Source organism: Amblyomma mixtum, chromosome 9 (assembly GCF_055824585.1).
Source record: "Amblyomma mixtum isolate Tamu chromosome 9, ASM5582458v1, whole genome shotgun sequence".
Taxonomy (NCBI): domain Eukaryota; kingdom Metazoa; phylum Arthropoda; class Arachnida; order Ixodida; family Ixodidae; genus Amblyomma; species Amblyomma mixtum.
Genome location: NC_143020.1, coordinates 116,665,858 through 116,682,554, shown reverse-complemented (window position 1 = coordinate 116,682,554; position 16,697 = coordinate 116,665,858). Strand labels below are relative to the sequence as shown.

The 16,697-nt window shown below is 47.0% G+C and overlaps 1 protein-coding gene across 2 annotated transcripts in view; it reads right to left on the bottom strand.

Moving 5' to 3' along the window:
- The window catches only part of THADA (Thyroid adenoma-associated protein homolog), a 64,706-nt gene that overhangs the window by 15,652 nt on the left and 32,357 nt on the right, over positions 1 to 16,697 (bottom strand). For both annotated transcript variants that reach the window (XM_089561622.1, XM_089561623.1), the window contains 7 exons: positions 14,328 to 14,575; positions 11,423 to 11,532; positions 10,541 to 10,661; positions 7,860 to 7,970; positions 6,885 to 7,007; positions 6,536 to 6,720; positions 3,451 to 3,727 (listed from right to left, as the gene is read on the bottom strand). In XM_089561622.1, coding sequence (XP_089417748.1) covers positions 3,451 to 3,727; positions 6,536 to 6,720; positions 6,885 to 7,007; positions 7,860 to 7,970; positions 10,541 to 10,661; positions 11,423 to 11,532; positions 14,328 to 14,575 — 1,175 coding nt within the window. The remainder of the gene's footprint in view (positions 1 to 3,450; positions 3,728 to 6,535; positions 6,721 to 6,884; positions 7,008 to 7,859; positions 7,971 to 10,540; positions 10,662 to 11,422; positions 11,533 to 14,327; positions 14,576 to 16,697) is intronic.

The following is a 16,697-nucleotide window of genomic DNA, read 5'->3' as shown; positions in this document are numbered from 1 at the left end:
GCCTGTCCCAAAGAACCCTTGTAAACCACCTCAATATACTCCTGTAACTTCAGAACCAGAGGGCACAACTCTGTGAAACTTAGTAATTCTTCAGGTGTTTATGCTGTGAGCCTACCCTGAAAATTTCGTCAAGATATCTCAAGAAACAAAAAAGTTGGTGTTCTCTCAATCTTCTAAGGCCATTTTCTCAGAATCAATATTTTGCCTGGCGTGGCTGCTAGGGAAAGCCATATCTTGGGAACCACTTATCAGAATTTCATAGGGTTTTTTTTGCACCATACCTGAATAAATTTCTGAGGGCAAGACAAGCCCGTTTTTTTAAGATATTGTCTCTGGAATTTGTAATAAACAATTAAAATTTGGCTAATGAAGGTCTAATAAGTAACACTAAATTCAGGGCTGTGCTAAAATTTTTCAGCAATGAAATTTACAAAAAGGGCCTTGTCTTGCCCTGGGGTACCTATCCAGGAATGACTGTGCTGAATTTCAAAGTGCCAGCACATTTTGCAAATTCTCCAGGCATGTCCCAAGGAACCCATGTAAACTACCCTGATATACTCCTATAACTTGAGAACCAGAGGGCACAGCTCCATGAAACTTGGTAGTTCTTCAAATGTTTGTGCTACAAGCTTACCCTGAAAATTTCATCCAGATATCTCAAGAAATAAAAAAGTTGATGCTCAAGGGTAGCCTCCCCCCTTAATACAGGGTCATGAGGCACTCACGTTTGCAGTACAAAAGAAAACGGTCAGTTAACATGAACAGATAAAGTGGAACTGCCACTGATTCAAGGAAAAATGTCAGTTGGCAATATGCTGGCTGAGGTAAAGTGGATTTCGATAAGGCATGCAATCTCTAAAACTGATAACCACTCCTCTCTTAGACTGACAAAAGAAAGCATCAGGGGATATCAAACGTGGTCAAGAGCAACAAAGAATAAAAAATCTGACAGCCGGTTACTAATACCCCTGTCACACGGCCAGTTTCAATGGCTATCGAGTCGAGGGCCATCGAGATTTTCGATCGCCATCGAACTCGAGGGAGTTGTGGAGCTGCTACACGGCAAATCTCAATGGCCATTGAAATGGTTCTCGCGTCTTACGCCAAGCTCGTGTGGCGCCACAATCGCTACGTTCGGTTTCGCGCAAATAACAAAAATATATTGACGAAACTTAACTAAATGTTGAAATACACTTTCTTGCAGTCATAAGGCGCGTTCACACTTGTTCAAAAATCCGGCAAGCGAAGCGGATTCGCTCGCCGCAAAAACTAGGACCTGTTCTCATCTGTTGACGCCCGGGCGAGTTGGAACGGCCGCGCCGCTGCTGCTTCTCGCTGTGCGCACCACGTCACCGCTCGCGGCATACACAGATACAGTGAGAAAAGAGCACAAATTTATGCTTTCTACGTAGCACGAGCATATGCACGCTTACGTACGCTAAACGCAGGCGCATTCCACATTTAGTTCAGCGTATGCTAGCAGAGACGACAAAATAAACTCAGCCTCTAGTGGCGCCATCTGGTGGTGAAAACGGGAACCATTAGTGTCAACAAACCGACTCCCTTAGGCCTAGCAGCGGCAGAATCACCACTCTAAATAAAAAATAAAGCAAATTTATCACTTATACGTTTTCTTGTAGGCAAGATGAGACGAAGCGAAAGACCGGTGCCCCATTTATGACCAGTGAACGGACAGAAAAAGGCAGCAACAACGAGAATTCGGTCCGAAGCGAGGGGTCCGGCTTTGAAGGGCGCCGCCATGTTTGTTGTCTTTCGAAGCAATGCTAGCAACCTTGGGCAACGCTCGAAGGCCCTCGAAATCTCGATAGAGTTCCAAGTTGCTCCGTCGACTCGATAGACTATTGACTCGATGGCCATTCAAACTGGCCCTGTAGCAGCGCTCGATCGCCTTCGAGTCGATAGACTATCGATTCGAGGGCCTTCGAAATGCCCGTGTGACAGGGGTATAAGGTTATGTAAGGTGAGATTCACTGACAGCTACTTGCAGCGCTGAATGCACCATTCGCTGTGCCACTGAGCGGCGCCTTCTGTGCGCAGAGGTACAAACAGCGCAAGCGCTAGTTCATAACTCTGCGCACAGAGGGCGCCACTAATCCTTGCTGTGACAAGCTGTGCAACCATCAGTTGCTTCTCGGTTCTCCTTCATGTTTTGTTAATGCTGCCAGCGCCACAGAATAGGGAAACGCGCCTTCACCAGCTCTCGCTGTAAAGGTAATGAGACGGAAAAATGCTATTGTAGATGGCACTACAAGTCTCAATGCCAGATGTGCTGTTCTCTAGTTGCTGCTGCCACAGATGGCACTGTGGTAGCCATAGAGTTTCTTACTATTACCTAGAGGGAAAGCTGGAGGCGCTGCACTTCAGCCACCATGGACGCCCAAAGCATCAAGGGACGGTGAGCTACTTGTTGCGAGACAGCCGTCTTTTTACGGGAACATGGAGTGGCACTACTGAGATGATTCATTCCGAAAACGCTGTTCGTGTGTGCACAGACGACTTTCGCGCGAACACAGCGTGCAAAAGCCATAGTAGTGAAAACGCAACGACACACGACGCCAATAAAAGGTTTCACTTTTTCGAAATGCCATTAAAAAACCTCTTAAAGTATCTAAGCAATCTAAGCAACAACATTTTTTTTAAAAACACATTTACTTTTAAAAATGCGCCTGTTCATTAGGAAATATTAGTTTTTGTAGTGCTCATTACTTGACCAATAGGAAAGCTAGCCATCTCTTATTTTGGGCAAACTTTGCATTTAGATGCTTTTCTGCTCGTTTGTTGCAATTTACAGACAGGATATTGAATGTTCAGACATTCATAGTTATCAAACAGCTTAATTTTTCCATTATTTTTTGGCCAAAAGTTGTAGTTCTGCAGTCGGTAGCTCACCGCCCCATGATGCTTTGAGCGCCCATGGTGGCTGAAGTGGTCTCGAGGGGCCTCCATGCAAGCTTCCATAGACAGGTTGCCAGCTTTCCCTCTAGGTAATAGTAAGAAACTCTATGGTGGTAGCAGACCCCATGCACTATCGAAACGTGATGAGTAAGAACTAAAGCTCTTACAATTCACAGGGACTAGGCAGCAACAGCAAATGGCAAGGATAGAACATAAGAAGCGATTAGCCCTCTAGTGACTCAGCTTGGATGATGTTTCAAGGTACAGACTTAGTCAAAAGTAACCAGGCTGCACGTTTTTCTTCTCAGTCACATATTAAAGCTATTATGCCAACCCTCAAGCTCTAAATCTCTGTATGGTAAGAAGAACCCCTGTTCTCACCTTCAAAGAACTTTTTGATTTTGAGGGAAGCCGTGAGGGCTCTACTATATGAATGAGAAGCAAACCATGCAGCCTGGTTACTTTTGAGAAAGACTGTACTAAACAGCAAGGGCCTGAACATCGGCCCTTCCGGTCGTCATAGGCCAGCCGCACCTGCAGAAGAATGCCATGGATGGCGTTGTGGCTGACATCGCGGCCGGAGGCATCTGGCAGTGAGGAGACAAGCTGCAGCAGCAGGTAGCGTCGTGCAGAGGGCGCCACCAGCGGCACCAGCGCGCGGGCCGCCAGGGCGCGCACCTTCCACACGGGGCTCTGCGCGCAGCACGCCACATGGGGGACAAAGTCCTCCAGCCGGAAGCTGCCCTCGACCACCGAAGGGAACAGCCGGGACAACAGGAGCAGCACGGGAAAGGCGTTCGACGACATCTGACTGGTGGGACCAAAGCAGGAACAAGATGGCATTAAAGGGCAACTGCAGCACTTTTTAGAGAATTTCGCAATATTCAAGGATTCAAACCTATATAGGCTGTAGGTAAAGCATGCCAAGTGTTCTTGCACTAGCATTTAGAATAGTGACGTAATCAATGATTGAATTTTGCGCTTCTAAGCGCCGGAGGCTTCCGGGGACGTCACGGAAGGTATGATTTCAAATTACCGCTGTCGTCTGCCACGCCCTGCCCTGACTCGTTAGACACTGCCAAACAGCTCTCGGCAGGGTTTGCCTTCGATGGCGTTGGTTTCTTTCCTTCAAAGCAGGCGTTTGTGCATTGGAAATGTACCGATACCTTCGATGACGTCATCATGCACCCCCCACTTGGCGCTGTGCGCTGTGAAGAAGCTTGAAGTGTCCGGATTTTAATAGGCGATTACTTCACTATTTCAAGTGCTAGGACAAAAAGAGTTCGCATGCTTTACCTGCAAGTTTCGCACATTCGACCTTCTTAAGCTCGCCGATTTCTAAAACCTATGCAGTTTCCTTTTAACGAAATGGCATCCTAATAGGAGGAGTATATGGACATTTTGGAGTCTCTGAGAAATCTTTTAAGAGCCACACAGCTCTCACTTCGCAAATTTATTCGTTTTAAAAAGACACTGAAAAAAAAAAAAAAACTCCATTCAAATTCTGTTCTTAGTAAAAATTGATTCCAAGACTTTTTCCTGGCTGCGTTGATGTTTGTAAAGCAGCAGAAGATACATTTGTTGCTACGAAAACTGGACTTAAAAGTCTACCCCAAAAGGAACTCCGTGACCCCCATTCAGAAGTGAATGTGATGACCCCCACACTTTATTAGGTGCAAACTGGCACGCTTCTACACCAGCCGTCCTGTGCTCACCTCACGCTCTCCGCTGACGGGAACCTCGGTATTCATCATCATAGTGTCGAGTTTACACGTCTGTAAATGCAGCCGGAATGACAACGCAGCTTGGCCTCCGGGATCCGTAGACAAAAACTGTTTATGGCAACATAGGAGTCCGCTTGTGTAAAAAGCAGGTGGCGGCAGTACCTGTAGACCTTATTTTGGTCTTTCCTAGCACATAGAGACTTCATTTTCAGAGAAACCATCTTTGTAATCAGAATGCAGTGACCTATCGATGCAGAACTAGTTCTGTCTGTCCTAAAGAGTACCTCTAATATGGATAAATTTAGGCCCCACGAAACTGTGTGCTTATTGAAGTCTAACATGTCAGCTGGCTTACACCTATTCAGGACTTGTCCAGAGTTCTACTAGGGCTCCAGAGGAACAGCACAATACACGGACGAACTACCAAGACGAACCGATCGCATCTCTTTTGTTCTTCAGTGTAAACAGTTAAGAAACCCATGTGTGGTCACAACTGGTAGTGTAAATTTTCCTTCGCCACCACAATACTATTGGCCCATCTCACCCCTCTCTCCCAAGCTCCTTGGCAGGTATCACTGGTTCCTAAGGAGCCTACAAGAAATTCAAAACTGACAATAGTTGATTCTATAGGCCAAACAAGAAAAGAGCAAGGTAATGATGGTGATCAGACAAATCTAATTACAGCAAATAGGCAGAAAATTTTAAAATACTAGTTCGATATATCGTATTTACTTGCCTCAAAGGCACACTTTTTTTTTCTTTTTACAAAAATTGGCTTAATGTTCAGGATGCACCTAAAACACAGGGTAAAATTTCCTAAAATTCTTCGACTTGCATTCTCGTGCTCTAAAACTGAACATACTGTATAAACACAAACGTGTAAGGGCCGCACCGTGTTTTCCCGAAGGAAATATTAAAAAAAAAAGCTTTCCACGACCCACGGAGAATAGCCTTCAAAATGCGTGCACCATGGCCTCCGCAATCAGCTCCGGCTGCGAGTACAGTCACTTAATCCCGAAGGCCGTGCATGCACACAGGAGCTTCCAGAAGCCGCCCACGGATGGCGCCAGAGGCCGGTGCCATCATCATCATCGTCAACTTTTTCCGTTGCCGCGAACTTTCGCTATCCATATCAGCATCAGCATCACCAGCTCCAGTTTTTTTGTGGCTGTCAAAGGCATGGGATTGTGGCACCGTGTTAGTTCGCCGTGTTAGTTCGCTGTAGCTTTCGTGCTGCCGCCGAGCGTTGCAATTTTAGCGGACGGGCAAGCACCTTCACAGCTACACAGCTGGGAGTTCGCTCTCGAACAGGCCAATGTGTGGCGGGCCGGAAATTCGATTGGCCGAGAAGTGCGGCAGTTGCGACTGCGGCGTGCCTAACTTTTCCTATGTGACTCCTACCCCCGAGGTTTTCGTGGGCCAAAGTCAGGAGGGCTTCCGGCTGGAGATAAAGCTTTCGAAACAGACGTGTAAAGTAAGCATCCCTGAAAACTGTGAGCAGAATTCAGCATGCGCGGCTTTTTCATGCGATGTTGTTGCACGTGCTGTGGGTCCGCAGCAGTTGCGACGGCAGCAACAGTAGTGAGGACTAGTAGTCACTTCAACAATAACTTTGATAAAGTAAGCTTGGGCTGCAAAATGTGCGTGCGTTTTTTTTTCCATCTCAGTTTCTTGTTTTTTTCAAAGGGGGGGGTCAGCTTGCAATCGTGTAAATAACAGTATTGATCACAGTGCCAAGTTTGGCGTGCGCCTATTATGAGAGTAAATACGGTAGCTGAAATTCATAACAATACAAAATTTTATCAAAAACGCACATAGAGCTTTGCAGTTTAGTTCGCTACCCACATACGACACACACGCAGTTCCTTGGGGACTCAGCTGAGACAAGCACTCACTAATTTCGACAGTGGGTGCAGGAATTGGACAACTCCTGCAGCAGGAAGTGGAAGAGCGGCGGGAAGCGAAGGAAGAAGACGTGACCAGTCAGGCAGTTCTTCCGCTGGGTCTCCTCACGGCTCCGGTTGACGCCAAAGATGCGTGTCATCAACGTGCTGAACAGCAGAGTCGCAGAATTTCGCACCTGCACATTCCAACCATGGCTTCTCACTCAAAGAACGACGCAAGTCAAGCACTGTGCTTAAACAGCCTATTACTAGGTCGAGGGAGGAAAAATAGAAATGAACAGAGAGGCTACTGAACGCGCCTTTCAGCCTCGTAAGAAATGTCGCAAACAAGGTTACTCACTGCCCACACTTTGGATTTAAATCCAATGATGGCCACCTGGATTCCATCCGCCACATACGGCATCACTGCATCTCCAAGCCTTGCTTCACGAAATAACGCTCGCAGCACATTCATAGCGTGGACCTGAAAATAAGGAGGTTGGTAAACAAAGCAATAAAGCCCAAGCACTTTGGGGAGCACCCCATTTCTCACAACGGTGAAAAAAAAAAGGTTGAACATTTTCAAGATGCCACTGATTCTCTTAAGAATGAAACTGTATCAATATTTTGGCAGCAGACATGCAAATACTGCTTTCATTAGATCTATCGGTACCACCTTTCAGCTGTCCACCTTACCTAGTTTAAACTAATATCAAAACCATGGCCTCACAAAGCATGCTGGGCTTATTCAATGTGAGCATTTGCTTCTTCTTTGGCATGCTACAGTAGAACCTCATTACAGCGAACAGGTAAGAAATCATAACCTAGTTCAGTATAGACAAAATTCATAAAATAAAATTTCATCAAAAGCGTAAGAAGCAGAAGCAGCGCAATTTAGTCAGTGGACGAATTAACGAGGGACGAATTAACGATCTTTTACAGCAAAGACACGAAATGCGCGTGAACACTTGCCGAACCACCACCAGCCACTTGCGTAGTGTGGAGAAGCCTGCCGCCTGTCATCACTCCCTGTGTCACTTAGTGCTCGGGAGTTCGATATATCCGTTTTGACATCCAACCAAGTTTGATATACGAAGAAAAATTACATGCGTTCGTTAAAAATATTTTTGAGGAGTTTGATATAGTCAATAATTCATTATATCCATGTTAGATATATCAGAGTTTGACTGTATCGAGCATACACTAAACAGCAATATTGCTGATGCCAGTAAAAGCCAAGGGCACTCAAGAATACATGTGTGCATCTACCAGAGATGTATATTTTTCAGACTGAATAAAAGCATCAATGCTGAAGCAGGCTCTAAGGAGGTTATACCTTTGGCTCAATCGATGCTTCCGTATCCAAGGTTGCCAGGACAAGCAATTCTCTGATGGCTCGATGGAATGCAGCCAGGGCACGTACTTCAGGTTCAGACACCAGGATCGCCTGTCAAGTCAGGAGACAGCTTGAAACAAGAGCTCACATCGGTGACTCTAAAGCCTTCCGAATTACTTTGCTCATTCAGGATGGGCATTTCTTTTTCTACTATCCGTGACCTTAAACCTGATATCGTTATTGAGATGAAAGATTTCTATACTCTAGGAGACAGCCAAGCTATGAAAGGAACTGTGACAGCTGGCTGCAAGTTACAATATATTCTTGATTCTAAGCTTTTGCTGCAGTATATGGCATTGCCACAATCCCTTTTTAGCCTCACAAAAGGTGAATACAGCTGCAGCGACCACCACTGGTTCATTTATAAATTCCAATTCCATGCAGCACAACATTGCCAGTTATGATTCATATATTTATACAGGGCATGTAATGTGAAGGCAAGATAACCACTGGTCCTTAAGGGTAACGGAGTGGATTCCAAGAGAAGGCAAGCATAGCAGGGGGCGGCAGAAAATTAGACGGGCGGATGAGATTAAGAATTTTGCGGGGATACGGCGGCCACAACTGGCGAAGAACAGGGTTACAGTCGACGACCGATTTTTCGGACTCTCTAGGGGCCGCGAAAACGACCGAAAAATCGGGCAGTCCGGAAAATCAAATTTCACCGAAAAAATCACGAACTTATTACCACTATGCCGGAGAAAGCGGCCAATTGTATTGCACACATTCTAAATCTCCTCATGACTATATTTCGCCGCGCGAAATACCGTATAAACGCGTATAAGGGCCGCACTTTTTTTTTCCAGATTCGAGGATCAATTTTCGGGGTGCGGCCCATACACGCGATATGCGAAAAAAAAAATTTTTTTTAAGTAAAAACACACCAACCAGGGAATGAGCGACATTTATTCTACGTTCAATCGTCACTCGCGAAGTATTTAGACTCCTGAGCTGGTGCTGCGCTCTGGTGCACGCTCATGCCAAAAGAAGCCGCGCAGCATGTCCGCTGTCAACGTGTAGCCGTTGTTCTGAAATTCCATCACATAGAGGAGCAGCTCTTCTTCCAGTTCAGGAAACTCGCACGGCTTGACTCGGACAGCGCGTTTTTTGCAGCTTGTGTTTCTCTTTTGGTTGCACCATCATCGGACGCACTTCTCGGCCACGTCGAATTTCCCGCCCGCCGCACGCTTACCGACCGCGTTCGAGAGCTAACTCCCAGCCGTGTAGCTTAAGGTGCTTGCCCATCGCGATAAAACTGTGAAGCTCGGCGGCAGCACGCGAAAGCCACTATCACGGCGAACGCGCTAACACGCATGCTGACACGCCACGAAAGGCTGGAGCTGGCGATACCGATGTGAACAGCGGAAAATCGCGACCGAGAAAAATGTTGATGATAATGATCACGGCGCCATCCATAGACGGCACTTGGAAGCTCCGGTGCGCGCGCGTGGCCTCCGCGAACGGCGCAGCGCCGGAGCAGATCGCGGCCGCGATAAGATCCGGCGGCGCGCCCGAAGCGCGCTTCGATCGCGGAGGCTACGGCGTGTGCGTAGCCTCCGCGATCAAGCGCTCCGCGATCGTGTTCGCGTTCCGTGTTCGGGACTAAAGACTCGGCACAGATGAGTTCCGTGAACTCAGACCACGGTTCAAGTTCGTGCGGCGAAAGACATTCAAGGACAGTACGAATTCGAAAACACGCGAGCGCAATGTGCCGACTCGCGCAGAATTTCAGCGTCGCAAGAGGCTCCCTTTAAGCTTGAGTTTCGTTTTGTTTGATCAAGTTTTCGATATCTCCTGCAGTCTGAATTAATGAGGTTCCACTGTACACATTATATGGCGGCTTGGGTACCGGCGGCGAGTGCGAACGAGGTCCGAAAAATCGAGTGGTCAGTTGCGGTGCGTCCGAAATTTCAAGCGCTCTTACACATTGGCTCTATGGGCCATGTCGCGGTGCCGCGAAAAAGTCCGAATAATCAAGCATGTCCGAAAAATCAGGCGTCCGAATTTTCGGTCGTCGACTGTAATTGGAGAGACATGGGAGAGGCCTTTGCCCTGCAGTGGGTGTAGTCAGGCTGGTGATGATGATTACGATGATATTTATGTACTGCTAAATGCATGAGCCTGCCAGAGGTCTCACCATACCCATTTTTTTTTTTTTTACAGTAAAACCTGTTGTAGTTTTGATTTAGCCACAGAGCAATGCATTCAATCACAGAATATACAGCATCAGCCATAAGACCTTAATTACTTTTTGAAATATTTTCAATATAACTTAACGGTTTAGTTAATTTAATTTAACGGCCACGTGCCAACCATGGCAGGTGGAAAAGTGGAGATATGCGAATTTCACTCTCCACATTTAGGAGAGGTAAGAGGGAAAGTGTGAGAGGGAAGAGAGAGAGGTGATGGGTGGCCAAGTAAAATTTCGAAGGCTAGGCTTTCTCTTACAGCTGACAATTTGGACTCCACAGCTAAATGTAGGGCTAAATGGCCAAACCAAAGAAAGTTATAACGCACTAAATTGTTAAGCTCAGCTCTGAAAATTTTTATCAGCTGTGAAAAAAAGCTATTCTTTCTTTTCATTACGACTACCCCACTCCCCGCGTGCACTGCTCACCCACCTGAACAATAAAAGGGATGCCGGCACTTCGGCGTGTGGCGCAGACCCCTTTCTCCCTGATGACTGCCATGATGCCGCTGAGCCAGGTGGCAGGAAGGTTCACCAACTCTGGATGCTTGCACCTAAGCACACCACAGGCACAGGGGCACAGTGCGGATAGGCACACAAGCCCACCACTCATCACAAGCAATCACCTGAAGAGTCACATGGTTATTGTTACAAAGAAGAAAAAAAATTAATCACATTGTGGGGTGTAACATTTCGAAGCAACGCATAGGCTGTGAGGGACTACGTAGTGGAGGGCTCTGGAATAATTCCGGCCACCTGGAGTTCTTTAACGCGCACTGACATCACACAGCATGTAGACGAAGCCTACACAAATTTTCATTCCAGCAGAAGTTCCAACACCTCTCCATCCTAACTAAAGGAAACAGCTGAGAAGTAGTTTAGTTCAATAACAATGTTCGTTAATTCCAAGATTATTCAAAATGGCACGAATTTTCATCCCTGCAGAAGTCTTGGTGCCCTTCCATATTAACTCAAAGGAACGGCTAAAGAATGTTTTAGTTTGACAGTGAACTTCCAAAGATCCAGGTCGGCTCCAAACTTCCCACCTGCTGTAACAAACATCACTAATATAGTCACCGCCAAGCACGAATGAATGACACGATGTACTTCTGTAGCAAAAAGAAAATGTGAAATGCAGCATATGACAACTCACCATTGTCAGGATTAGTGGACCCGAGTGACATAGCTACAATGTGTAATACACAGCTCCCTGTTCTCGGGATTAAAAACCAAAATGTCCAAGATAGTAAATTACTCAGACCATGGCAAAGGCGATAACGTTCGCCAACACACAGTGCTACATGGAAATGCCCACCTCCAAAGCAGGTGGCAGAGCTTTTGGAAGGCCGTGTATGCCTGCTCAAAGGCACCACGATGCCTCACGGTCGACATCTGTTCCATGAAGAAGTCTCCGATGGACAGCACCTGGAGCAAACAGGACACACATGCTGAGATTTGTACAGCCCCACTCACCGCTGTGGTCAAAGCTAGTTGCGTAAGGTTTTGTGGCGCATAAGTAACACAACCAGCCCGGAAAAGCTAACGAGCCATCCCTGAAGAACAGAACAACTAAACTCACATTCTTAAACTGACGGCATGCGGCATTGGAGGAAATCTGAAACGGTTTTTAGTGTTTTAGCAATCTATGAATACAGTCGAACCTCGTTATAACGAACACGGATACAACGAATTATCGGATATAACGAAGTGAAAGAAAAGTTTGGTTGGACATGCTTTATTTCTAAGGGAGTTCTATCTGTATAACGAAACGAAAAATTCAAAATTTGACACTGTATCGGTTATAACGAAGCAGTTTTTGTATTCACGGGGCTCAAAATGCGCAAACAAGAAGGAAAAAATCTCAAAACACGCTAAATTTTGATCTTTTGAAGCGCGCGCACCTAAAATGTGTTTGAATCACCCGCGCTTCCGCACGCGGCGCCATCTAGGGAGAGCGAATGAATCTAGCATCAACGGCTGCCTAGCACGTGACTGGCACGTGATCGAACCGACGCCCGCTCCGCTCCCCCGCTCTCCGGCCACCCCCGCCGTCGCAATTTCCGACCCGCGCCCCGCGCGCGCTATCTCTGCAGTTCAATCTGTAGACGCCGTAGCGGAACGCATCTTAACAAACAACAGTTTCGCTTCAAACGAAGATAAAGATATTCAGGGCAGTTGACAGCGAGCGCAAGGAAAAGTCATTGCCGCGGACTTCGGTGTTGCGCCTAGCACTCTTATCTATCTAGATAAGATGGTTGTCCTGAGCGCAAGGCAGATTTCAAACGCCCACTCTGCAGGCGCTGTGAAGAATGACAGCAAGACAGGATGTTGAAGATGCCTTGTTTGCATGGTTCAAGGACGTTATAGCACGTAACCTGCCTGTGTCTGGTGCCGTCCTTCAAATGAAGGTGAGAAGTCTCACTTCCCTCTGAGGCCACAATGACTTTCATGCAAGCAGTGGCTGGCTGCAGCGATTTAATGACCGCCATCGGATTGTTTGCCACGTCTTGTCTGGCGAAGAAGCAGCCGTTGGCGCAGAGAACTGCGAGAAGTAGGCAGAAAGCTTCCGCATGCAACTGGGAGGCAAGCGGACAATTTCGGCGAGACGACATGGCGTCAGCTGGCGGTTCCGAACGTTACGTTCGAGGAATTCATCTGTGCAGATGACAACTTGGCTGTGGCGCCCGAACTGACCGACCAAGAAATTGCTGATCAGGTGGTTTCCGCAAATGATGCTAGAAACAGCGATGCATGTGAAGATGGCGAAGTGCGAGCTCTCAGCAGCACCGAGGCCGCTGACATGGCCAGGAAGTTCAGGGGGTACATCGGGAACCTACCTGTGGCCAAATAAGCTGACATCGGGAAAGCGCTGCTCTGTGTTGATTTCGTCGAGAAATATAACCTGTCAAACAGTGTGAAGTGCCGCCAAACGAAGATTACGTCGTTTTTTAAATAAATTAGTTTTTGCACCTGGCCAGCAGCCCGATTTGTGAGTTTTCCTCTTGCTTTCCAGTACGAAATGCAAGGCGAGGTTTCATATGCTTATACCACGCGTTAAATTCAAAAATAGTGCATTTTTTCAACCCTGTGCTGTCCATCTTAAAGTACTCTTTACCTGGGTTTATTAGCGACCTTTTCTGTGGGAATTTGAGTGCATACTTTTATAACGAATATTGGATATAACGAACGAATTTCCGCGCAAAATGCGACTTCGTTATAACGAGGTTGGACTGTATAAAGTTGAGAATTACCAATTCTGCATATATGGGCACTATAACCCACATGCCTTGGTACAGTGTGATCACAAACTCAATTGCGAACTGTTCTGTTTTCACAAATGTGAATTTACGACGGCACCATTCACACCGCTGATTGGCGAAGACTTGGACGAGGATTTGGCCACTGAAACTGGGAGACGCTGGGCATTCAAGCTTCTTACGACTTCGCCACCGTGAATGACAACAGTGCGACTTGTGGGTTGAGGACCACTGAAGATTTGATTGATGGAACAAATGAATAGTCATCCAACAGCGATGAAGAAGAGGGTGACCCACTGCCATCGATGACAGAAACTCTCAACACCTTCGATGTTTTGCACCGCACCAAAAGCGTCGGCAGCAAGAGCGACGAAACTGCGGCACGGTTTTATGCTTTTTCAGGCTGGGCTTATCGGGAAACCAAACCCAAGAAGGTGCAAACAAGTATTACCAGCAAGTAAACTTTTTCGACCAAGACTAATCGAGCCTAATAAACTTTGTTTCATTCTCATGTTCAACTTGCCTTGTTTTGAACCATATGAACTCGGGATGATACAAATATTTTTCAGGGTCCCACGGAATTCGTATCATCAAGATTCTACTGTAATATTTCTTGTAGTCTTTTTTTTTTAATGATCCCAAGTAGCACAGGCAATCGGCTCAATATTGGAATGCCAACGCATCTCCAATATTGGGCCGATTAGCTGTGCTGCGGGGATTCAACTTATTAGAAGGATGCATGGAAACATACCTCTCAAAATAATACCCTTTGGACAAAATATTGAGAAAAGGATAAGTAAACAAACAAATTAAATATAACATAATAAACCTCAGGCATTAAAGCAGATACAATTATGGCAACTTTGTGCCAATACCTACTTTACAATGCAGAATGGCAGGTTAAATACGAACTTTCACTGACCGAGACTAACAACATTTGCGCTGAAGAAGTGCTCCGCTCACCTGCTTCAGAGACAAGCAGAGGCCCGCATCAGTGACCGCCCCCTCCAGCGGACATGCCTCGCAGATGTCGCCGAAGAAAAGGGAGACTTCTCGGTGCGCACGCCACCCGCACAGCAGCAGCATCTGTGCCACCACGGCCGTGCTCTTCACCGCATCAACCGCGGGCGCATCACCACCCTCCTCGGAAGCCAGCTCGAACTTTCGGCCCAGACCTTTCTGCAGGGCAACCTGCATCTGCTCCAGCAATCCTGCATACATGCATCCACGAAGTCAGCACGAAGAAGGAATTCCCGTGAACTGGAGTCCATGGTGCGTACAACAAATGGCACATACAGAGAGGTTGGACAGGATGACGCATTGCACTAACAACAACTAGGTCTTTTTTTTTTACACATACAGCGAACATATGCCCAAAAGAATGTCACCAAAAATAAAAGTACCGTATTTACTCGCATAATAGGCGCACTCGCATAATAGGCACACCCCTAGTTTGGGCACGAAAAATCAGATTTTTTTTATTTCCGCGCATAAAAGGCGCACCCCGAACTTGGCACTGTGATTAGTACTGTATTTACTCGATTGCAAGCCGACACCTCGCCACCCCCCCGCTCCCCAATCTTTATTTTAACAAAGCTTTTGCTGAACTGACTACTAGTCCTCACTAGTGCCGCTGCGGACCCACAGCACGTACAACGACATCGCGTAGAACAGCCGCACACAGTTTTCAGGGATGCTCACTTTAAGCATCTGTTTGGAAAGCTTCATCTCCAGCCGGAAACGTTCCCGACTTAGGCCCGCGAAAACCTCGGCGCTTGGAGTCGCGTACGAAAATTTAGGGACGCCGCAGTCGCAACTGCCCCACTTCTCGGCCACGTCGTATTTTCCGACCTGCCGCACGCTAGCCGTGTAGCTGTTTTAAGTGCTTGGCCGTCAAGCTAAAACAGCAACGCTCCGCGGCAAAGCCATAAACCACGATGAACTATCACGCTACCGCAGATCCCGGCACTTGACAGCAACAAAAAAAAAAAAAAAAAAAAACGAGCTGGAGATGCTGATGGCGATATGGATAGCGAAAGCTCGCGGCGCGGCGGAGGAAAACGTTGATGATGATGATAAGCTCTAAATCGGGCGCCCTCCGTGGGTGGTGTCTGGAAGCTCCTGTGCGCGTGTGTGGCCTCCGCGATCAAGCGCCCGTTGCGCGCAGCCGGAGCCGATCGCAGAGGCCTCGGCGCGTGCATTCCGAAGGCTATTCCCGCGTAGGTCGTGGAAAGTTTCGGTGCGGACCTTACACGGATCTTTTTTTTTTTTTAAATATTTTCTTCGGGAAAACGGGGTGCGGCCCGTATACGAGTGCGTTTACGTGGTGTGTTCAATTTTGAGAGTCGAAAAATTTCCGGAAATTTTACCCCGCGTAATAGGCGCACCCCGAACTTTGAGCCGGATTTTCTGGAAATAAAGTGCGCCTATTATGCGAGTAAATACGGTACACTAGATTCTTGTCAACTCAAACTGCGTAAAATGAAGAAATTTTCACTACTCTTCCCAGTTCAAATTATAAAGAGCCAACTGTGACAGTAAAACTTTGCTTTAGTTCATTTTTCATTCTTATCATTTTTCTTTCCATAGCTCGCTGTGTTGTCCTTAACTCAAGCTGAACCCTCTTTGTTAGCTTCCATGTTTCTGTCCCATAGGTGAGTACCAGCAAGATACAGGTGTTGTAAACCGTATTTACTCGCGTAATAGACGCACTCGCATAATAGGCGCACCCCTAGTTAGGGCGCGAAAAATCAGATTTTTTTATTTCCGCGCATAATAGGCGCACCCCGAACTTGGCACTGTGATTAATACTGTATTACACGATTGCAAGCCGACGCCTCGCCACCCCCCGCTTCCCAATCTTTATTTTAACAAAGTTTTTGCTGAACTGACTATACTAGTCCCTACTAGTGCTGCTGCCGTCGCAGCTGCTGCGGACCCACAGCACGTACAACGACATCGTGTAGAACAGCCGCACACAGTTTTCAGGGATGCTCACTTTAAACGTCTGTTTGGAAAGCTTCATCTCCAGCCGGAAACGTTCCAGACTTAGGCCCACGAAAACCTCGGCGCTTGGAGTCGCGTACGAAAATTTAGGGACGCCGCAGTCGCAACTGCCGCACTTCTCGGCCACGTCGTATTTTCCGACCTGCCGCACGCTTGCCGTGTTCGAGAGCAAACTCCCAGCCGTGTAGCTGTTAAGGTGCTTGCCCGTCGAGCTAAAACAGCAACGCTCCGCGGCAAAGCCATAAACCACGATAACTATCGCGCTACTGCAAATCCCGGCACTCGACAGCAACAACAACAACAACAAAAAAAAAACGAGCTGGAAAG